Source organism: Podarcis tiliguerta (assembly GCF_965153285.1).
Source record: "Podarcis tiliguerta genome assembly, chromosome: 13".
Lineage (NCBI taxonomy): Eukaryota > Metazoa > Chordata > Lepidosauria > Squamata > Lacertidae > Podarcis > Podarcis tiliguerta.
Window position 1 is genome coordinate 15,994,500 of NC_139546.1, and position 24,455 is coordinate 16,018,954.

Here is a 24,455-nt window from a genome sequence, read left to right on the forward strand (position 1 = left end):
CTAAGAACATTTGGTTGAACCCCTTTCTGAAGACTCATATTTGGGGACCGAGATAAGAACAGAAAATTCCAAATCACAGGGAGGCTTCTCAGTGTGTTCAGCCTGTCAGAGCTTTCTGCTTAGTATGCAGAGATCATTGGTGGAACAGCTATGGGAACAAGATGGGCAGAGCTGGTGAGACCACACTCCACAAGGTCTCCACATTTGTAGATCATTTTCGGCACTACGCTTCTGTCATCTTCACAAAGCATGATTGCTGCAATTGGAAAATTGGAGGTGTAAAAGCTATTACTTTATTTATGGGGAGAAAAGGGGGCAGGGCTGGCAAAGATGAAGCCCCAATCCCCTTCCCTATTTCAGCTATCATGCATTCTTTCTGAATGCCAGAAAGGGGCTCAGACATGGTCAGTTTCCGCATTATTTATGTTTATTAAAACAAAAACAAAAACATGAAGAGCCAAATGAGTAACCTGGCACTGTGTTTCGAATAAGTAGTTTGGTGCCTTCCTATTGCCAGCTGGAAGAAAAAAGAAACCAAAACGCTATACTTCTGTGTGCTAAACGGTTAATCTGTTTATTTAAATGGGCAGGTGCCACCCCTTTCTGTGTGTAACCCAAGTTGTCCTCCTGGTTCCAGGAAGGAGAAGAAGGAGGGGGAGCCATTCTGCTGCTATGGTTGTGCTCCATGTCCTCAAGGCAAGATTTCTTCCGAAAAGGGTATGAGACACAGGATATATAACATTGGGTAACAATTTTTTACTTTTTGAATGTTGTCTAGATTTCTACAACTGATTTAGGGTATTTTTGCACTGCTGAATCAGGAAATGGCATCCGTTTCTCTCCATCAGGTCAGGTTTACTGTAAACTGAATGGTGGGCATTGATAAAGGTAAGTACACGTAAATTGCATGTTGCTTCACCATTTTTCAAACTTCAGGGCTTGAACTTCCATTTCTTGGAACTACTGGAATGCTCAGCGGCAGGGAGGTCTCTCTTCAGAGTCCAACAGTAGTCAGCCATCATGTCTGCGTCCTAGTGACCCTGATACCTGGTCTCCATCTCTTTCATGTCCTGATGGAATCTCTCCCCCTGCTCATCATTCATTGAACCCAGGTTCTCAGGAAACCGGTCCATATGTGAAAATAGGTAGTGCATCTTGACGCTCATGTTGCAGCCCAGGTTTCTGAAAGCAGTCAGCATGTTGTTGACAAGTTCTCCGTAGTTTCTGGCCTTATTGTTGCCAAGAAAGTTCTTCACAAATGCCTTCCACGCTTCCAGTTCCACTTCGTTCATTGAGTTTCCGAACTCTGGATCTCTGATGATCTGATGGATCTGAGGCCCGTCAAAGATGCCAGCTTTCAACTTCTACATGGTCAATCCTGGAAAAGCCTGGCACAAGTAAGTGAAGCAGTCACCATCCTTGTTCAGAGTCTTGGTGAACTGCTTGATTAAGCCGAGCTTGATGTGCAGCGTTCGGAAGAGTGTTCTGTCTCTGTCCACCAGAGGGTCATTGATGACGTTCCTTTCTTTGCAAGGCACCAATTCCTCCCGCACAGGCCAGTCCTTCTTCGTGTAATGCTGAGCACAGTCCCTACTATCCCACATGCACAGAAAACATGGGTACTTGGTGAAGCCAGACTGTTGTCCCAACAAAAAGTTCACCATCTTCAGGTCAACACAAATAAACCACTTATGCTGATCATAACCAATTTTCTCCAGCACATACTTCACCGCTTCATAGTTCTCCTTCTGTGTACTCAAGTGAGCCAGGGGTATAGAGGCAAACTGGTTGCCCTTGTGTAGCAGAACACATTTCAGTGATTGCTTGCTGCTGTCAATGAACAGTCTCCAATCTTTGGGTTCGTACTGTGGCACTCCAAGCTTGAGCAGAAGCTGTGCAATATCTGCACAGTACACCAAGTCCTTCTCTTCCGAGAAAAAATGGAGGTACTCTTGATGCCTGTTGCGGAGGAAGCTGATGCAAGCACTGTCAGAGAGGAGGTTTTTTCCCTTCAATCTGGATGCCAACAGTTTGGCAGAGTCCTTTGACAAGCTGAGGTCGCGAACTAGATCATTCAACTCCTTTTGGGAAAATGGATGTGGAGCATCATCTTCAAGAACCACTTTGTCTTCTTCATGTCCTTCAACACTGGAGGCATCTTCGTCACCAATGTCAGGAAGTTCTCCAAAGATAGGCACTGGAATTTCATCACAATGAGCTACAGGACGACGTGCTGATTGAAGATCAGGATACTTGAGGCTGCTCCGGTTCTTTCTGTTGATCCCACCAATTTATGTAGCCGCACCAATTTATGGAAGATTTCAAGGTTTTATGACTTCAAACTGATCCCTTTTCGACATAATCTCCCAGAACTATCAGACCTGAATACTTCTTGTCATTAAAATAATCATTTCCAATCAAAACAATTATTCGACATGGCATTTTACCCCCACCAACTTCTTCTAAAATGCTCCACACAAGCGTACATGTGAACAAAAATGTAAAAAACGACATGTGGCCATAGCTCAAAAACTTGACCTGATTGAGCAAAACCAATGTGATTTTTGGATTCAGCGCATCAGATTCATCCTAAATCAACTGAAAAAACGCAGACAACAAATTTGTTGTTGACCAGTGTAATGATTCAAGGAGTGAGATTTAGATATCTTTCTCATTCAAGTGGAATAAAAACCAAATTTCTCCTCCATACCTGTTGGCAGATAGACCCCATAAAGGATTAGGGACCTACTCCTAAAATCTTTGTCACAGGTAATCTTTGTCACAGGTTAAAATACAGGAGGCAATTTTGAAATAAATGCACCAGTGATATGACTTGGTAGGAGACAACTGTCTTAGTTCAGGCAATAGCAAATAATCATGCGAATGATTGATGCATGATGGCACACCAGGGTGGGGAGGAATGGGGTCGGCAGAGGGTGTGGGGGTGGAACAGGGCTGTGAATGGAACCCCTGTGCAAAAAGGTCATGGACTGTACCAGTTCTGAACAATAAAAAAGTGGTTTATGTGGAGTTAGCAACCCATCACAGGACACCCCACATAACCCAACAAAAGTTCTGAGGCATAGCTGTCAATTTCTCCCTTTTCTTGCGAGGAATCCTATTCGGAATAAGGGAATTTCCCTTTTAAAAAGGGAAATGTTGACAGCTATGTTCTGAGGTGGGATTCTGATGCATCACTTTCAATCTTACTCTGGAAATAACTCTAATAACCCTCATTTACCATTATGAGTTTCATAGTCTCAGTACTAATAGTTGCTCTCCAACACATCCAAAATGTGAATGTATTATTTTCTTTCCAGACATGGTTGACTGTGTTGCATGCCCAAAGGACCACTATCCAGACAGGAACCAATCACAATGCATTCCAAAGACATCAGCTTCCTGTCTTTTAAAGAGCCTCTGGGGATGAGCTTAGCATTGTTGGCTCTTTCTCTCTCTTTTCTTACAATGGTGGTCCTAGTCATCTTCATTAAACATCAGGACACACCCATTGTCAGAGCAAACAATCGGGACCTCACCTACACTCTCCTCATGTTCCTCCTGCTCTGCTTCCTCTGCCCATTGATCTTCCTCAGCCCTCCAGAAAGAGTGAGCTGCCTGCTCCGACAAATGGCTTTTGGCCTTGTTTTCACAGTGACCGTTTCTTGTGTGCTGGCCAAAACGATCACGGTGGTTCTGGCCTTTGTGGCCACCAAACCAGGATCCAGAATGAGGAAGTGGGTGGGGAAAAGACTGGCAAGCTCCATTGTGATTTCTTGTTCCCTTCTCCAAGCAGGCATTTGCACTGTGTGGTTAGGAACCTCTCCCCCATTCCCTGATTCTGACATGCAGTCTGTGATGAGGGAAATCATTCTAGGCTGCAGCGAAGGGTCAGTCGCCCTGTTTTACTGTGTCCTGGGCTACATGGGCTTTTTGGCCATTTTCAGCTTTGTAGTGGCCTTTTTTGCCAGGAAATTGCCTGAGAGCTTCAATGAGGCAAAATTCATCACCTTCAGCATGTTCTTGTTTTGTAGTGTTTGGATCTCCTTTGTTCCGGTCTACCTGAGCACCAAGGGGAAATACATGGTGGCTGTGGAGATCTTCTCCATCTTGGCCTCCAGTACTGGGATACTGGGCTCCATCTTTGCCCCCAAATGCTACATCATTTTATTGAGGCCTGATCTGAACAGCAAGGAGCAGTTAATAAAGAGGAAATAATAAATTATACCATCATCTTGTGGGTTTTTTCAACCGAATTATGAGAAATTTAATCTCTCTTTATCCACACCATTCAATTTTGTTGTATTTTACATGCTGCAATTCCTATGTGCAATTTCTTTTAAAATCCCCTCTGCTTTCTCTGAGACAGGAGCCCCTCATCTTGTTTTAACCCTAAGCCTTATTTGAAAACCAAAAAAACTGTCATGAGTACCATAAAATATTGAGACCTGACTAGAAATTCAGATGATAATTGCTTTGAGACTGAACAAGAAAAAACAATAAACTGAGAGGCATTTTTTTAAAAGGCTTGTTCCTTTCTAGGTTTTTTCCTCTCACTAAGGTTTCAGTAGAGTTGCGTGGCGAGATCCCACCTCCCACCAGTAGAAATAAAGACACAGGACACAGTAATTTAGGTTAATGGGTAAAATTAGGCCACAATTAGGTTACAGGTGATGAGTGGTATTGGCTTAGGCATTGGTCCTATCGACTATCCGGCTTCAGCCTGTTTGCTTGAGGACCGCGAAGGGTTAACACCAGCAGGGGAGCCCTGCTGATGCACATCAACTAGGTACTCCCCCGGGGTCACCGCTCATGGGCATGCCTTGATCCTTGGCTTCCATAGGCTTCGGATGCGGCCACGCCCCCCGGAATCCTTTACTGGACTACCCTTCAATATCTGGGGGAGTTGATGGCGCCCCCCCCATACATCTACATAACAATACCCAAACCAATGCCTAACCCCCAAAGCCGAGAAAGTTGACATGATTTGCTAAGAGGTAGGCGAAAAACCAAATGGCTGGTGCCAATTTGCCAAGTGGAAAAAATTCCTACCAGGCCACTTAACGGCGACCACCTGAGGTCCATAGCAACTTCAAAAGAGGAACCTTGAAGGGCGGGCGGGTGGGAAACAAACGCAGCTAAGAGGCCAAAGAGGGAGATTCCCAGCCGCGCTTGCCTTAAATGAGGCAAGCCACACCCCCTGGGCCGGCCAATTGGCTGGCATGGGGATGACGCAGCCGAGGATTTCCCAGATCGCGCAGAGCTGGGAGCCAGCCTCCGCGCGTGTTGGGGGCATGATGCCCGCAATACCACCTCCTCCCGAGGTTGGAAGTGGCTTTTCTACTGTCATGATGAACTAGTCTCAAAGATTTCAGTACAGCGAGTCCCACTTACTTGGGGGTTATGTTCAAATGGCCCACATTCATAAATGAAGATTGGATAAGTGGGGAGCACCATCTAAAACCTTTTGAATGTCTGTTCTACTGCTCTCCCTCCATTCCAAATAAAAAATACTGCACCTAAAATACCCACACCTGGAATTTTGGGGGCTGACTGGAGGATGTGTGGAAAAGTTGCTGCTTCTGCTGCTCTTCTATGCACATTAGCTGTCAGGTGGGGGGGGCTGAGTAGCGTAAACAACCCCCTGTTGCACCTCCAGTCTCTGCCCTCACAAGCCATGAGAACTCTCCATTGCTCTCCCTCCATTTCTGGGTATTAATTAAATTATTTGGTTATTTATCATGTGCAGTGGGGGATGCCTGTGGTCATGGGCAATATATGCTGGACCATTCCTGGCGGGGGGTTTTGAACTTAAAATTCAATGAATAACAATTTTGGTATTTTTAAAGGGTTTATTGTTGTACAATTGGCAGAATGCTTCTGAATGAATATTTTGGAGTAAAAGCATTTTGAACATAAGTGAAATTAAGTACTGTTTTATTAGAAAATATAATATCACCATTCACTACTTATTACTTCTATATATTACTCCCACCAAATAGTTGTGAGGTGCTTTTCTATCAGGAAAACAAATAGTTGTCCTTTTCACCATTCCTTCGTCTCAGTATAATTGTCAGAAAACTAATGAACTGGTGTTCAGGTGGGAGATTTTAGGAGGTCAGAGTAATCATTTCTGCTGGTCAGCACTGATAAGAGACTGGCCCACTATTTTTCTCTTCCTCGTGGCTGTTAATTCTGTGTGCCCTTTTGTTGTCCCATAAACAGTCAGAAAGAACTTTGAACGAAACATCAGAAACAGGGATATTATTATTTTGGGGGGACATTTTCTGATTTTCCTGATGTAAAGAGAGCTTGTTATTACCTCACCTATAATTATCACTCTCAACATGGCTAAGTATCCCTTGGATAATGTCTCAGTAGATTTCCAGAGAATACTAACCAATGTCAAAACATGGGTATTATAACCTCTTCCTGCCATTCTTTGCAAGGGAGAGGACAGAGGAAGTGGAAGGAGTTTAACTATTTTCTTAATCAAGTTATAAAATAGGATTTTAATCTGTGAATTGTTAGAGAAGTGCTGTTCGTGATAAGGCAGAATATTGTACTGAGGTTGGTTGTGAAGCAAGGTTCATTTGCTGGATGGAAATAAGATTGTTTGATGAGAAAGAATATTTGCTTCAATATGCTGCTGTTTATTGTGCCCCTTCTCTTTCATCTGCCACATCTGGTGTGCAAACATACCACGAGTTGCACCGTCCATGATCTGTCCAGAATTCCACATGAATACTACCAACCTGGTCATCTTATTGTTGGTGGACTTTCTTCTCATCTCTTTGCTGCTTTTGACAAAGAAGACTTCAAAGAAAGGCTAACTATCCACCAGCGCCTTAATACCCAGTAAAGATATCAAATGTAAAATGAAACTGAAATATCCCCCAGCTCTAACCAGGCCTCCTCAGAAGCTAGTTCCCCTGATTTCAGTGGGATTTACTTCCACTGAAGGGAGATGCAGATCTGAATGTGTCAGTGTGATGAGAGATCCTGGTCTTGTTGATGTGTTCTCTCCTCCCCACATCCCACCAAATCTCTCCGTAGGATAATTTAACAAGAGGAGGACTCAAAGATTAAATCTTCACTAGTTTAAGATGGAAAGCCCTTCTCTGTTCTTAATATTCACCTCAGAAACTCTTGTGTGAGGGGTATTAAAGGCTCACCTTTCCTTTGAGGTGATGCTCGAATAACCCCTGATGTTCTCATCCAAGTCAGGCTAGATGATTGTCTTTAATCTTTATAAACAGTGCCTGGATTAAATACATTCTGACCATATTCAGCTGAAGGTAGTGATCAGTGAAGAAATGTCAGTTAACTGTCAGTTGGGAGAAGTTCTGAGGGAGGTGTGAGTTCCAGTTCAGCGGTAAAGATCAGATTTTGGGGAGGAAAATGGCAGGATTGGGAAAGGCTGAATGATCCCTGCATTAAGCTAAAATTCTGCAGGGGAAATTGTTCTGCAGATAGGTGTATATTAGGGCAAAATTTACACTAAAATACTCAAGAATCTTAAAGAGGCCACTGAAAAACATGCATAGCACATCTCTCAATGATACAGCATAAAATTCTTGTTGCAGTATTGTGCCAAAGAACTACCAGCATATTCTGGCCTTGGTATTTGCTGTCAAGGAGATCAATGAGAACCCCAAGATCTTGCCTAATATTACACTGGGATTCCACATCTATGACAATTATTTTGATGAAAGGATGACCTATTGGGCTGCTCTGAACCTTCCCTCCATACTTATACCCAACTACAAGTGCAACATTCAGAAACACCTGGAGGCAGTTATTGGGGGGCTGGACTTGGATACCTCCGTCTACCTGGCAAACATCTTGGGCATCTACAAGATTCCCCAGGTAAGATACAGTCTTGGGGATTTCACACATTCACCATGATGTCTTCTGTCAACAAAAGATTTGTGTAACATAGAAATAGTTGTGAGAGACAAAGGAGAGTGATTCTGCCCTTCACAAGGTGATGTGATGGTAGAAGAGTTCTCCTCTCACACCACTTTCTTGTCCACATACACCTAAAAACACCTATCCAAATTCCATTCTGCTGACTGACACCCTCTCACCATTGCTCCATGGCCTACTGGTTGGAGAGAAAAGCTGCTCTCTTGCAAAGCTGGAAGCCTGCCGATCAGGAGTCAGCTGCCCACACATTGTGGCACTTGAGGGGGATACTGTGTGTTAGTGGTTTCTGTCCTCTCCAAGAAGCGCAATTGTTTTATACATGCTATGATTGGAAAATAGGGGGTGGAACAGGTATTATATTTTGTATGGGGACAATAGGGGCAGTGCTGGTGAACATGAATCCCCAATCCTCTTCCCCTTTGCATCCTCATGCATTCTTCCTGAATGCCTGAAAGGGGCTCCAACATGGCAAGTTTCAGCATTTTTTAGTTTTGTTTTTATCTTAAACCAATAAAAAAAGAAAACGAGTAGCTGGCACTGAGTTGGGAATAAGTAGTTTTGTGTCTTCCTACTGTTGTTTGGAAGAAAAAGGAAACAAAAAGTCCTAATAATTTCTGGGTGCTAAAATGTTTGTGGGTTTATTTCAATGGGCAGATTCCACCCCTTTCTGTGTGCAACCCAAGTTGTCTCACTGGTTCAAGGAAGGAAAAGATAGAGGGGGAGCCATTCTGCTGCTATAATTGTGCTCCATGTCCTCACGGCAAGATTTCATCCCAGAATGGTAAGAGAAACAGGATATATGTTTTTCAGAAATAAGTCATGTTAGAAGCTGAGGAAAAGGATAAATAAATCTGTGGTAACGTGTGCATTTTTTTATATATTGTTTGATTGGAGAACTACATCCCAAATGTTTAGAGAAGTGCACATTTTTAAGGACATCTGTACTTTGATTAACGTGTTGTTACAAGGAGTTCAATTAGATAACTTTTCCATTCAAGTGGCATAAAAACCAAATTTCTCCTCCATACCTATTGGCAGACAGCCCCCATCAAGGACTATGGACCTAAGAAGAATCTGTTTGTCACCCATGATCTAATCTTTGTCACGGGTTAAAATACAGCAGGCAATTTTGAATTCAATGCACCAGTGATATGTCTTAGTAGGAGACACCTGTCTTAGTTCAGGCAATAACAAAAAACCATGTGTCTGACTGATGCGCTATCGCACACCCGGGTGGGGTGGAATGGGGTCAGCCTAGGGGGTGGAGGTGGAACTGGGCTGGGAATGGAACCCCTGTGCAAAATGGTCATGGACTGTACCTGTTCTGAACAATAACAATGTAGTTTATGTGGAGTTAGCAAGCCATCACAGGACACCCCACATACCCCAACACAGAGTGTTGTGGTGGAGTTCTCATGCATCATGTTCATTCTGGCTATTCTGGAAATATGTGTGATACCTCTAATCTAACATTATCAGTTCCATACTGGCAGTGTTAGCGGTTGCACTCCAACACATCCAAAATCTGAATGTATTATTTTCTCTCCAGATATGGATGACTGTGTTGGGTGCCCTGAAGATCACTATCCCAACATGGAACAGTCACAATGCATTCCAAAGACCATCAGCTTCCTGTCTGTTAAAGAGCCTCTGGGGATGAGCTTAGCATTGTTGGCTCTTTCTCTCTCTCTCCTCACAGTGGTGGTCCTAGTCATCTTCATTAAACATCAGGACACACCCATTGTCAGAGCAAACAATCGGGACCTCACCTACACTCTCCTCACTTTCCTCCTGCTCTGCTTCCTCTGCCCATTGATCTTCCTCTGCCCTCCAGAAAGAGTGAGCTGCCTGCTCCGACAAATGGCTTTTGGCCTTGTTTTTACAGTGACCGTTTCTTGTGTTCTGGCCAAAACGATCACAGTGGTTCTGGCCTTTGTGGCCACCAAACCAGGATCTAGAATGAGGAAGTGGGTGGGGAAAAGACTGGCAAGCTCCATTGTGATTTCATGTTCCCTTATCCAAGTGGGCATTTGCACTGTGTGGTTAGGAACCTCTCCCCCATTCCCTGATTCTGACATGCAGTCTGCGATGAGGGAAATCATTCTAGGCTGCAACGAAGGGTCAGTTGCCCTGTTTTACTGTGTCCTGGGCTACATGGGCTTTTTGGCCATTGTCAGCTTTGTTGTGGCCTTTTTTGCCAGGAAACTGCCTGAGAGCTTCAATGAGGCCAAATTCATCACCTTCAGCATGTTCTTGTTTTGTAGTGTTTGGATCTCCTTTGTTCCGGTCTACCTGAGCTCCAAAGGAAAACACATGGTGGCTGTGGAGATCTTCTCCATCTTGGCCTCCAGTGCTGGTTTACTGGGTTCCATCTTTGCCCCCAAATGCTACATCATCGTGTTGAGGCCTGATCTGAACAGCAAGGAGCAGTTAATAAAGAGGAAATAATAAATTATCGTCTTTGGGGGGGGGGTTTCCACCAAAATATGAGCAATTTAATCTCTCTTTATCCACAATTATGTTATATTTTACATGCTGCAATTCCTATGTGCACTTTCTTTTAAAATCCCCTGTGGTTTCTCTGAGACAGGAGTCCCTCATCTTGTTTTAACCCTAAGGCTTATTTGGAAACCAAAAAATTGTCATGAGTGCCATAAAAGATTGAGACCTGACTAGAACTACAGAGGGTAATTGATTAGAAACTGAACAGGAAAAAATAATACATTGAGAGGCAATTTCTTTTTTTAGAAAAAGTCTCATTCCTTTCTAGGTTATTTTCCTCTCTGTAAAGTTTCAGTAGAGTTGCTACTGTCATGATTAGCCATTCTCTAAGGTTTCAGTACAGCGAGTCCCACTTACTTGGGGGTTATGTTCAAGTGCCCCCCCCCATAAATGAAGATTGGATAAGTGGGGAGCACCCTCTAAAACCCATTGAATGTCTTCTCTGCTGCTCTCTCTCCATTCCAGATCAAGAATACTTGCACCTAAAATACCCACCTCTGGAATTTTGGGGGCAGACTGGGGGATGTGTGGGAATGTTGCTGCTTCTGCTGCTTGTCTATGCACATTAGCTGTGGGGGGGCAGGGGCTGAGTAGCATAAACAACCCCCTGTTGCACCTCCAGTCTCTGCCCTCACAAGCCATGAGAACTCTCCAGCGCTCTTCCTCCATAACTATTTAGTGTAGATTCCTTCGTATTAGGGGGTGTATTAGGGGCGTATAAGACGACTCCCAACTTTTGCTGTTAAATTTTAGAATTTTAGAGTTATCGAGTTTGAGCACCGCCAGGGGCAGAGCGTGCACCCCTCCGCTGCCTCTGACATCGCAGCAGCAGCAGCCTGAGGCGAGGCGTTTGGCGGGTAGGCGAGCGCCTCGCTCAGAAGGACTTTCTGCGCCCCCTTCTGTGGGGAGGGAGGAGGAGCAACGGCAGAAGGGGCGCCTCTGCTCACCATCTCCCTCTCTTCCTTCCCAACGTGTATACCTGGCGTATAAGACGACCCCCGACATTTGGGGTGATTTTCCAGGGATAAAAAGTCATCTTGTATGCTACAACATATGGTAGTTATTATTGGTGTGCAGTGGGGGATGCTCGTGGTTATGGGCAATATATGCTAGACCATTCCTGGTAGGGTGGGGGTTTTTAAACTGAAAATTCAATGAATAACAATTTTGGTATTTTTAATGTTATAAAATGGAGCAGAATGCTTCTGAATATTTTGAAGTTAAAGCATTTTGAACATGAGTGAAATTAAGCTTCATTTTATTAGAGAATATAATACCACCATTCACTACATTTTATTTATTACTTCTATATATTTCTCTCTCCAACTAGAGGTGCTTTCTTATCAGGAACATAATTGTTTGTGAGAATCTCTCAACAAAGTGTTTGTGTCCCCAACCTGGATCTTGGCATCCAGAGCATTCTTCTTTTTTGATTCCTATTTTTCCTTGCTACCATTGCAAGCCACCTACGGAACTCAGTCCTTTTCACCATTCTTTGGTCCTGGTATAATGATCAAAAAACTAATGAACTGGTGTTCAGGTGAGATTTTTAGGAGGTCAGGTTAATTATTTGCACTGGTCAGCATTGATAAGAGACTGGCCCGCTGTTCTTCTCTTTTTCATTGCTGTTAATTCTGCATGCCCTTTTGTTGTCCCAGAAACAGTCAGAAAGAACTTTGAATGAAACATCAGAAACAGAGTTGTTATTATTATGTTTGGGTATTTTCTGATGTTCCTGATGTAAAGAGAGCTTGTTATTATCTCACCTATAATTATCATCCTAGCATGGCTAAGTCTCCCTCGGATAATGTCTCAGTAGATTTCCAGAGAATACTAACCAATGTCAAAACATGAGTATTATAACCTCCTCCTGTCATTCTAACAAAGGGAGAGGACAGAGGAAGGATTTTAACTCTTTTCTTAAGTTATAAAATAGGATTTTAATTTGTGAATTGTTACAGAAGTGCTGTTCATGACAAAGCAGAATACAGCACTGAGGGTGGCTGTGAAGGAAGGCTCATGTGCTGCATGGAAGTAAGGGTGTTTGATGAGAAAGAATATTTGCCTCAGTATGCTGCTGTTTATTGTGCCCCTTCTCTTTCATCTGCCACATCTGGTGTGCAATCAGACCACGAGTTGCACCGTCCATGATCTGTCCAGAATTCCACATGAATACTACCAACCTGGTCATCTTATTGTTGGTGGACTTGCTTCTCACCTCTTTGCTGCTTTTGACAAAGAAGACTTCAAAGAAAGGCTAACTACCCATCAACTTCTTAATACCTTGTAAATAATTGAAATGTCAAATAATCAATTAAAACTGAAATATCCTGCAGCTCTAACCTGGTCTATTCAGAAGCTAGTTCCACTGATTTCAGGGGGATTTATATCCAGGCCGATGGTGGGGGGCATTTACAAAGCTGAGGAGTTGGCTTGGAAGAAGGGAAATGCAGATCTGAATCTGACAGTGAGATGAGAGAGCCTGGTCTTGTTGATGTGTTCTCTCCTTCCCACATCCCATACAATGTATTCCTCCCTAGTTTAAGATGGAAAGCCCTTCTCTGTTTTGTATCTTCACCTCAGAAACTCTCATGTGAGGGGTCTTAAAGGATCGACCTCCCCTTTGAGGTGGGGCTCAAAGATCCACGTCAGGCTAGATGAATGTAATATTTTAGACAGGGACTGAATCAGATACATTCTGACTGTATTCAGCTGAAGGCAGTGATCACTGAAGAAATGGCAGTTAACTGTCAGTTGGCAGAAGTGTTGAGGGAGGTATGAGTTCCAATTAAGTGGTAAAGAACAGATTTTTCCAGAGGTAAATGGCAGGTCTAGGGGAAGTCTGAATGAACCCTACATAAAGCTGAAATTCTGCACAATTCTTACCAGGGGAACATTATAAAAGCACATTTTTAAAGGAGCTCAGCTGTCGAAGTAGCCAGGAACCTAATGTGAGGAGTATGTGAACTGGACAGGAGCGAGGCTTAGGGAAGTTGGTATGAGAGAAAAGTATTTAGATGCTGGTGCGAGCAGCAGGATTTTTTGGATCTTCAAAAAGTGTTGTCACGTACAGGGTGAGTCCTTTAAAAGAGGCCACATGGATACAGAGCACACATGTTCCATGGGGCCTCTTTTAAATGACTAACCCTGTATATGATGGACCCCTCATCTCAGGATGAGAACAGAAATTGTGCGGCAGTGGCGTGGCTGCAGCAGGAGGCCCCATTAGCTAAAGTGGTACCTCAGGTTAAGAACAGTTTCAGGTTAAGAATGGACCTCCAGAATGAGTTAAGTTCTTAACCTGAGGTACCACTGTATATTAGGGCACCATTTCCACTAAAATACTGAAGAATCATAAAGAGGCCTGTTTAAAACATGTATAGCATATCTCCCAATGATACAGCAAAAAATTCTTGTTGCAGCGTTGTGCCAAAGAACTACCAGCATATTCTGGCCTTGGTATTTGCTGTCAAGGAGATCAATGAGAACCCCAAGATCTTACCTAATATTACACTGGGATTCCATATCTACGACAATTATTTTGATGAAAGGATGACCTACCAGGCTGCTCTGAACCTTCCCTCCAGACTTAGTCCCAACTACAAGTGCAATACCCAGAAACACCTGGTGGCAGTTATTGGGGGACTGGACTTGGATACCTCCATCTACCTGGCAAACATCTTGGGCATCTACAAGATTCCCCAGGTAAGATACTGCCTTGGGGATTTCACATAAAGTTACCATGATCTTTTCTATCCAGATTTCTATTAATATAGAAATAGTTGTGAGAGACAAAGGAGAGTGATTCTGCCTTTCACAAAAAGTGTTCCCAGTGTGCTTTGCACAGTTAAATAGCATCAAGCTGCCAGCTATCAGCATAATAAAGCATTTCTGCTCTAGGTAGCCTATGGATGAAGAGAAGGTAATGGGATGGTGGAAGAGTGCTCATCTCACCCCACTTCCTTGTCCACACACACCTAGAAACTTGTATCCAAATTCCATGTTGCCGACTGACACCCTCTCACCTTTGCTCCATGGCCTACTGGTTGGAGACGGAAGCTGCTCTCTTGCAAAGCTGGAAGCCTGCCTATCAGGAGTCAGCTGCTGACGCATTGTGACACTTGATGCAAATTCTGTGTGTTAGTGGTTTGAGAGAGGAAGGGAAGACGCCATGAGATCAGGAGCTGAAATGCTGTGGTGAAGCAAAGGAGGGGAGGAAAGCAGGAGCTCAGTAAACTGGGCAAGCAGGGGTGGCAGAGAAGGAGGTGGTGGCTGAGAAACACAGGGTGCAATCTGCCACTCCTCCCAGCTTTCTGGAACCTGCCTTCTTAAGGCAACTGGCTCATTTTGCCTCCTATGTGGATATGCCTTCGATGCACATACCCAGTCCTTCTGCAATAATACATGGTGCTACTATATTTCCTTTTAGCTCACTTATGGGTCCTTTTCTCCAGAGGATGCTGATCAAAGCCAATCCACTTCCTTCTACAAGATGGTGCCCAATGAAGCCCATCAGCACACAGGGATTATTGAGTTACTTCTGCACTTTGGTTGGACTTGGGTTGGATTCCTTGCTAGAGAAAGTGACAGTGGAGAGAGATTTATTCAGGCCCTGAAACCTCTGTTGTCTCAGAAAGGCATTTGCTTGGCCTTCACAGAGACAAACCTGAAAACGACATATTTGGCTGAGTATTATGTCATGTATCCCTACTGGATCCAAATTTATCAAGTTATTATGGAAAGTGAAGCCCAGGTGGTGGTTGTCTATGGAGGAACAAAGTCCATGCTTACCTTGAGAAACATAGTAGCTCTTGGTGAATTGGAAAATGTGGCCAAGACCTCTGGGGGCAAGGTGTGGATTTTGATGGCACAGCTGGATTTCACAGCATTGACCTATCAAATGAACGTGGATATGCAAGTCTTCCAGGGTTCCCTCTCCTTTTCGGTTCATTCAAATGTGGTGCAAGGATTCAAAGCCTTTCTTGAGGCACAAAATCCTTTTCAGGCAAATGGAAATGGCTTTCTCAAGCAATTCTGGGCACAGGTATTTCTCTGTTTATTTCCAAAGTCCGGTACAGAGGAACAGGCCAGTGGAACCTGCACTGGAGAGGAGAAGCTGGAGAATCTCACTTCGTCTGCTTTTGAGATGACCATGTCTGGCCACAGCTACAGTCTTTACAATGCTGTCTATGCAATGGCACATGCTTTACATGCTATGTTCTTGTCCAGGACCAAATACAAATCAGCGGTGGAAGTAGAGATGCGGGAGCTTTGGCCTTGGCAGGTAATGCCTCATGAGATATAATTTATTTGACATAGGCAGTGATATGTAAAACAGTACCCTGAAATATTTCAAGCTGCAGTGTAAGAGCACATTCTCGCCTTGTGTGCAGAAAAGCTACTCATGGAGTAAGACAGTGAAGTACCAGACCTGTCCCCTTTTTTGTGTGAGCATCTTCCTTTGCATGCAGAGAACCTGTTAGTGAAGGCGGACCCTCTAAATACAAGTTACATGGAGAATCCGTGCCTATACTGAGATTTGTAGGAGAGAGCTGGCAGGGAGAGGCCGGGGGACCTGGAGAAAAAGGTAGCTGTGGCTGGGGAAATGCGATGGGGAACAGTAAGGAAGAGGATTTAAAACATGTTTTTTTAGTTTTTGCTGAGCTTGCTAAACAATGTCATTCTTGTTGGACTCTTTGGTGAGAGAACCCCAGAAGAGAATTAAAACGGCAACTCATGCAGCAAATAAAGGCATGAAATGTAGGCGTTTAAACCTTAAAATGTACCCCTTCTAGTTGATCCCAAAACATCCCACAGGTCGCATAATTAATAAGTTATACATTGTTTACTTGCAAAGCTCTTCAAATGTCTGATTCATGTGCTTTTCCATACAGCAGTCAGTTGTGCAGGCAGTCAAACATAGCTTGGTTACAATAATGGCTACAATTCCTAAAATATTGGTATAGAAACAGAGTGCAGACAAACAGGAGGCATCGTGAGTGCCAATAAGGAGAGACATATGCATTACTTCACAGTTACTATTTTTCTTCCAATGCAGCTCCATCCCTTCCTCAGGACTGTCTCCTTCAACAATTCTGCTGGAGAAACTGTATCTTTTGGTGAGAACAGGGAAGTAGAAGCTGGCTTTGATATTACCAACCTGGTCACTTTTCCAAATAATTCCTTTGTGAGGGTTAAGGTTGGAAGGGTGGATATGCAAGCCACCCCAGGCCAGCAACTTTCCATTGATGACAACAGAATGGTTTGGCACAGAAGCTTTCACCAGGTGGGGCATAATTCCTACTTCCATGAAATATAGGAAAACAATATTATTGCATTTTTAGATTTTCCTCTGCACTACATAAGAACAAAAGAAAAGCTTGCTGGGTCAGTCCAATGGCCCATCTTGACCAGGATAACACCCATGGCCAGGCTTGTCCTGCATCTGGATATGGCATGCATGTGACTGTTAGCTTGTGTGTCTCTCTATCCCAGGGTATATCATGAGTCTCTTGTCAAGAATAAGGTGTTTGTTGCTCCGATGGGAAGGAAGCAGGGACTATGGAGTTTGTGGGTAGCTGTTTTTCTCACCAACAGTGGAATGAGGAAATGAACTTATTAGATTTTGGAAAACTCAAACAATGGGGGCAAAAGAATTTTTTAAAAATCAGTCTGTCCCCCTCCAAGGAGGCTCTCTTCCCTACATATCTTTAGGCGCCAGGTGAAAACATACCTCTTCTCCCAGTTTATTGTCAGATTAAAGTATCTCTCACCTTTTGATCTGGGGTTGATATTGTTTTGATTGTTACCATGTAAGGTACAGGTAGGTAGCTGTGTTGGTCTGCTGTAGTCAAAACAAAATAAAAAAAATTCCTTCCAGTAGCACCTTAGAGACCAACTAAGTTTTTTATTGGTATGAGCTTTGGTGTGCATGCACACTTCTTCAGATACCTAGGAACTGCTGGCGGAGATCAACATATAGTTTACATTTAAGAACCATATGTGTAAGAGTTTCCATCTGATGGTCTTCACATGGGCAAATTCTTTCTCCTTCCACCATTCTCGAGAAGCTTCCCCATAGGAGGTTTGAAGGATTTGAATTAAACCTGGCCAGCGAAAATGCCCTTCTTTCTTGAGTATTGAGCAAAAATTCAAGATAATTGTGGTTAATTTCATGTGCCCAAGAAAGCTGAAAGTTAAGAGCGGAGCATGTTTTCTTTGCTGCTGCTGTTAGTTCCTGGCGTTCAATGTCCCACAACCTTGAAAATTCCATGGACAAAAACAACCAGCATATAAAAGTTATGACGCTGAAAGATGAGCCCCTCAGGTCAGAAGGCATCCAACATGCTAATGAGGAAGAGCAGAGGACAAGTACAAGTAGATGCAGAGCTGATGAAGTGGCTGGGCCAAAGCCGAAAGGTCACTCAGTTGCAGATATGCCTGGAAGCGAAAGGAAAGTCCAATGCTGTAAAGAAAAATATTGCATAGGAACCTGGAATGTAAGAACCATGAACCTTGGTAAGCTGGATGTGGTCAAAAATCAGATGGCAAGAATAAATATTGACATCCTGGGCATCAGTGAACTAAAATGGACAGGAATGGGCAAATTCAGTTCAGCTGACCATGGTATCTACTACTGTGGGCAAGAATCCTGTAGAAGAAATGGAGTGGCCCTCATAGTCAACAAAAGAGTGGCAAAAGCTGTACTGGGATGCAATCTCAAAGATGATAGAATGATCTCGATACAAAACCAAGGCACACCGTTTAACATCACAGTAATCCAAGTTTATGCACCAACTACCGGTACTGAAGAAACTGAAATTGACCAATTCTATGAAGACTTACAACACCTTCCAGAAATGACACCAAAGAAGGATGTTCTTCTCATTATAGGGGATTGGAATGCTAAAGTAGGGAGTCAAGAGATAAAAGGAACAACTGGCAATTTTGGCCTTGGAGTTCAAAACAAAGCAGGGCAAAGGCTAATAGAGTTCTGTCAAGAGAACAAGCTGGTCATCACAAACACTCTTTTCCAACAACACAAGAGACAACTCTACACATGGACATCACCAGGTGGGCAACATCAAAATTAAACGAGTGGTGTAAAGAAATAGAGGAAAACAATAGAATGGGAAAAATCAAGAAAATTGGAGTGTGGTTGCTGACCTTGAGCCAGACATCCTGGAGAGTGAAGTCAAATGAGCCTTAGAAAGAATTGATAATAACAAGGCCAGTGGAAGTGATATTCTAGCTGAACTATTTAAAGTTTTAAAAGATGATGCTGTTAAGGTGCTACACTCAATATGCCAGCAAGTTTGGAAAACTCAGCAGTGGCCAGAAGACTGGAGAGGAATAGTCTACATCCCAATCCCAAAGAAGGGCAGTGCCAAAGAATGCTCCAACTACCGCACAATTGCGCTCATTTCACACGCTAGCAAGGTTAAGCAAGCTTAAAATTCTACAAGGCAGGCTTAAGCAGTATGTGGACCGATAACTCTGCAAGCTGGATTTCGAAGGGGCAGAGGAACCAGAGACCAAATTGCAAACATGCACTGGATTATGGAGAAAGCTAGAGAGTTCCAGAAAAACATCTACTTCTGTTTCATTGACTACGCAAAAGCATTTGACTGTGTTGAGCATAGCAAACTATGGCAAGTTCTTAAAGAAACGGGAGTGCCTAATCACCTCATCTGTCTCCTGAGAAATCTCTATGTGGGACAAGAAGCTACAGTTAGAACTGGATATGAATTAAGATTGCCGGAAGAAATATCAACAACCTCAGATATGCAGATGACACAACCTTGATGGCAGAAAGTAAGGAGGAATTAAAGAATCTTTTAATGAAGGTGAAAGAGGAGAGTGCAAAATATGGTCTGAAGCTCAACATCAAAAAAACGAAGATGGTGGCCACTGGTCCCATCACCTCCTGGCAAATAGAAGGGGAAGAAATGGAGGCAGTGAGATATTTTACTTTATTGGGTTCCATGATCACTGCAAATGGTGACAGAATTCATGAAATTAAAAGACGTCTGCTTCTTCGGAGAAAAGCAATCACAAACCTAGACAACATCTTAAAAAGCAGAGACATCACCTTGCCGACAAAGGTCTGTATCGTTAAAGCTATGGTTTTCCCAGTAGTGATATATGGAAGTGAGAGCTGGACCATAAAGAAGGCTGATCGCCAAAGAATTGATGCTTTTGGATTATGGTGCTGGAGGAGACTCTTGAGAGTCCCATGGACTGCAAGAAGATCAAGCCTATCCATTCTTTAACCTTGAGTGCTCACTGGAAGGACAGATCCTGAAGCTGAGGCTCCAATACTTTGGCCACCTCATGAGAAGAGAAGACTCTCTGGAAAAGATCCTGATGTTGGAGAGGATTGTGGGCACAAGGAGAAGGGGACGACAGAGGATGAGATGGTTGGACAGTGTTCTCAAAGCTACAAACATGAGTTTGACCAAACTGCAGGAGGCAGTGGAAGACAGAAGTGCCTGGCATGCTCTGGTCCATGGTGTCACAAAGAGTCAGACATGAGTAAATGACCAAACAACAACATGGGGACAATAGGAGCTGTGCTGGTGAAGATGAATTCTCAATCCTCTTCCCCATTTGCATCCTCATGCATTCTTCTTGAATGCTTGAAAGGGGCTCAAACGTGGTAAGTTTCAGCATTATTATTTTTTCATGTATTTTTCTTAATTAAATTTTGTTTAGCAATTTAAAACACTCATTTTGACATCCTTATAATATCAATGACTTCCCTTCTTCTCTTTCCATGGTTTCTTTTACATATCATAAATCCCTGCATATTTTATATTTATTAATTTATAGACTCTGTATCCCACCTCAATACTTTTAATTTCCCTATTTGTCCTTATATTCTGAAGCAATATTTCTAATGTCAAAATAACCAGCAATGGAGATAGGGGACACCCTTGTCTTGTTCCTTTTTCTATTTTGCATTTGTATGAAGGAATATTATTTATTAAAATATTTGCGGATTGATCGGTATAGATCACTTTAATTGCAGCCAGGCAAGAATTACCTACATCCATTTTCTCTAATACCTTAATAAAAAATGACCATTAAATATAATCAAAGGCTTTCTCTGCCTCTAAAAATATTAATGTGGCCTGTTGTTCATTTCTCACTTCCAAATACTCTTAATTGTATTTCTTACATTGTCCTTCATTTGTTGGCCTGGTAGGAACCCGGCTTGGTCTCCGTGGACTTTTTTTTAGTCTTTTTTAGTCTGCTAGCTACAATGGTAGCAAATAGTTAATAGTCACAGTTCAATAAAGAAATAGGTCTGAAATTTCAATAAAGAAATAGGTCTGTAATTTTTTGTCTTTGCTAAGTCACTATCCTGTTTAAGGATCAGGGTAATAAATGCATCCTTCCTTGAAGCAGGAATTACTCCAGTCATCCAAATTTTATTTATGCTGTGCATAAGTGGGTCAATAAGTGCATCCTGAAACTCTTTATAATAAAGTGCCGTAAGTCCATATGGCCCGGGTGTTTTTCCCATCTTCATTCTATTTATTGCTGTCAGATGTGCAGGTGGTTGCTCGTGAGTAACCAGACTCCGACCTGTCTTTTTCAGGTTTTATTGGTGCAAACTATTTACGGTGCACAACTCCAAAGTTAATGTCTGTCTTAGTCACTTGCAGATTCCGGGAGTGCCCCTTTCTGGTTTCTCCCCCAGCATAAGAACTTAGACACCTCAAATCTCTACCTCCCCTCCTTACGTTTCACCCATCTACACAAGCAGGGCGACGGAAGTGGCGTGTGTGCTTCCTGGCCGGCCGGGCTAGGTGAGGCGCTTGGGCTCTCTGTAGCATCTTTGAGCCCTCCCTTCACCCAGCTACTCCCTTCCCCCTTGGCTCTGCTGGAGTTGTGGTTTTCTCCACTGCCAGAGAAGGAGCTGCTTCTCAGAATCACTGGAGGCTCTCTATATCCCCCTGCCTCCCTCCCCACTTCCTGATGGCAGTCCCCTGACAATTGCCATTTGTAATTCAAATATCAATACAGGTGCATTCAAACCTTGCCGATTTTCTTAGGGTACTCAGGGTATGTAACAATCACTCAAATAAGATTCCATTTCCTCGCAGTCCTCTTTTCCACAGTGATATAATGAAGTATAATTTTTTCCTAACACAAAATGAGTAGCTTGGCACTGAGTTTCGAATAAGTAGTTTAGTGTCTTTCTACTGCTGGCTGGAAGAAAAAGGAAACAAAAAGTGCTAATGATTTCTGTGTGCTAAAATGTTTAAGTGTTTATTTAAATGGGCAGATTCCACCCCTTTCTGTGTGTAACCCAAGTTGTCCTCCTGGTTCCAGCAAGGAGAAGAAGGAGGGGGAGCCATTCTGCTGCTATGATTGTGCTCCATGTCCTCAAGGAATGATTTCATCTGAGAAAGGTAAGGAACTTTTCAAACATAAGTAATGTTAGAAATTATGGAAAAGTTATGGAAATATGCATTTTTGTACATTTTGTTTGATTGGAGAACTGCACCATTTTTCAGGGAAACTCTATTATGCTTTCTGTTGGTCAAGAAGTACAATTTACATAACTTTCCCATCCAAATGTCAACAAAATCAAGTTTCTCCTCCATCCCTACTGGCACACAGCCCCCATAAAGGAATATGGACGTTGTCCTCGCCCCCCTCCCAAAAAAAGGATTTGACACCCATGATGAATGTTAAAATACAGGCAATGCTGAGCTGAACGGACCAGAGATCTGAGTTGGGATTACACATTCCTGAGTTCCTGTTCTGAACAATTATAATGAAAGGCTGATTTGTATTTGTACTTACCAACTTTGTCCATCTAAAGTGCACAACATGGTTTATGGGGAGCTAGTAAGCCATCACAGGACACCCCACACAACGATTGTCGGAGGAAGGAGGGTGTGGGGTGTGTGAACCGCCCTGGGTGTAACCCCTGAGGGGGCTGACATCGCCACACCACCCTCCCCCCCAATGCTCACCGTGCTGGCAGCGCCCTTGGACTTTTGCTGCATGGGCAGCTAGCAACGCCCCCCACGCTTGCCGCTTGGGCGGAGGGTGTATAGGGACGCTTGCCATGTGGGCTGCTAGCCCTGCCTCTGTGGACTGGCTAGTCCCACCCACATGCCGCTCTGCGTGTCAGAGCAAGGAGCTCCGCCTCTGCACTTGACTCAACACAAAGTGCTGAGGTGGGGTTCTCATGCATCACTCTCAATCTGGTTACTCTGGAAATATCTGTGATATATCTAATTTAAGCTTATGAGTTCTATACTGACACCATTAGTAGTTGCTTTGCAACACATCTGAAATCTGAAAGTATTATGTTCTCTCCAGATATGGATGACTGTGTTGCATGCCCAGAAGATCATTATCCCAACATGGAACAATCACAATGCATTCCAAAGACCACCAGCTTCCTGTCTGTTAAAGAGCCTCTGGGGATGAGCTTAGCAATTTTTGCTCTTTCTCTCTCTCTCCTCACAGTGGTGGTCCTAGTCATCTTCATTAAACATCAGGACACACCACTCGTCAGAGCAAACAATCGGGACCTCACCTACACTCTCCTCATTTCCCTCCTGCTCTGCTTCCTCTGCCCATTGATCTTCCTCAGCCCTCCAGAAAGAGTGAGCTGCCTGCTCCGACAAATGGCTTTTGGCCTTGTTTTCACAGTGACTGTTTCTTGTGTTCTGGCCAAAACAATCACGGTGGTTCTGGCCTTTGTGGCCACCAAACCAGGATCCCGAATGAGGAAGTGGGTGGGGAAAAGACTTGGAAACACCATTGTGATTTCTTGTTCCCTTATCCAAGCAGGCATTTGCAGTGTGTGGTTAGGAATCTTCCCCCATTTCCTGATTCTGACATGCACTCAATGATGAGAGAAATCATTCTAGGCTGCAACGAAGGGTCAGTTGCCCTGTTTTACTGTGTCCTGGGCTACATGGGCTTTTTGGCCATTGTCAGCTTTGTAGTGGCCTTCTTAGCCCGGAAACTGCCTGAGAGCTTCAATGAGGCCAGATTCATCACCTTCAGCATGTTGTTGTTTTGTAGTGTTTGGATCTCCTTTGTTCCAGTGTACCTGAGCACCAAGGGGAAATACATGGTGGCTGTGGAGATCTTCTCCATCTTGGCCTCCAGTGCTGGGATACTGGGCTCCATCTTTGCTCCCAAATGCTACATCATTGTGTTGAGGCCTGATCTGAACAGCAAGGAGCAGTTAATAAAGAGGAAATAATAAATTATACCATCATCGTTTGGTTTTTTGCCACCAAACTTTGAGCAATATAATCTATCTTTATCATTAAATTATGTTGTATTTTACATGTTGCAATTGCTATGTTAAAAACCCCTATGAATTCTCTGAGACAGGAGCCCCTCATCTTGTTTTAACACTAAGGCTTATTTGGGAACAAAAAAACTTTTATGAGTACCACAAAATATTGAGACCTGACTAGAACCTCAGATGGTAATTGATTAGAAACTGAACAAGAAAAAACAATATACTAAGAAGCATTTTTTTAAAAAAAGGCTTGTTCCTTTCTGGGTCCCCCCCCCCCTCGGTAAGGTTTCTGTAGAGTTGCTACTGTCATGATTAACCAGTCTCAGAGATTTCAGTACAGCGAGTCCCACTTACTTGGGGGTTATGTTCAAGTGCCCCCCCCCCACATAAATGAAGATTGGATAAGTGGGGAGCACCCTCTAAAACCCTTTGAATGTCTTCTCTGCTGCTTTCTCTTTATTCCAGATCAAGAATACTGCACCTAAAATACCCACCTCTGGAATTTTGGGGGCTGAGTGGAGGATGTGTGGAAAAGTTGCTGCTTCTGCTGCTTGTCTATGCACATTAGCTGTCAGGTGGGGGGGGGCTGAGTAGCGTAAACAACCCCCTGCTGCACCTCAAGTCTCTGCCCTCACAAGCCATGAGAACTCTCCAACACTCTCCCTCCATAACTGGGTATTAATTAAATTATTTTGATATGCTAGACTATTCCTGGCGTGTTTATTTAAACTTAAAAGTT

General features: G+C 43.4%; 1 protein-coding gene and 1 pseudogene across 2 annotated transcripts in view; both read left to right on the plus strand.

The window, feature by feature from the left end:
- The window catches only part of LOC310661741 (uncharacterized protein), a 173,020-nt gene that overhangs the window by 123,504 nt on the left and 25,061 nt on the right, over positions 1-24,455 (plus strand). Inside the window, 2 exon segments of the mRNA XM_083408085.1 lie at positions 638-717; positions 7,587-7,869. Coding sequence (XP_083264211.1) covers positions 638-717; positions 7,587-7,869 — 363 coding nt within the window.
- LOC310661809 (vomeronasal type-2 receptor 26-like) lies at positions 12,419-23,742 on the plus strand (annotated as a pseudogene). Its single transcript, XR_014515504.1, has 6 exons — positions 12,419-12,717; positions 13,854-14,136; positions 14,861-15,715; positions 16,490-16,717; positions 21,725-21,851; positions 22,774-23,742. The product of XR_014515504.1 is annotated as a vomeronasal type-2 receptor 26-like (transcript).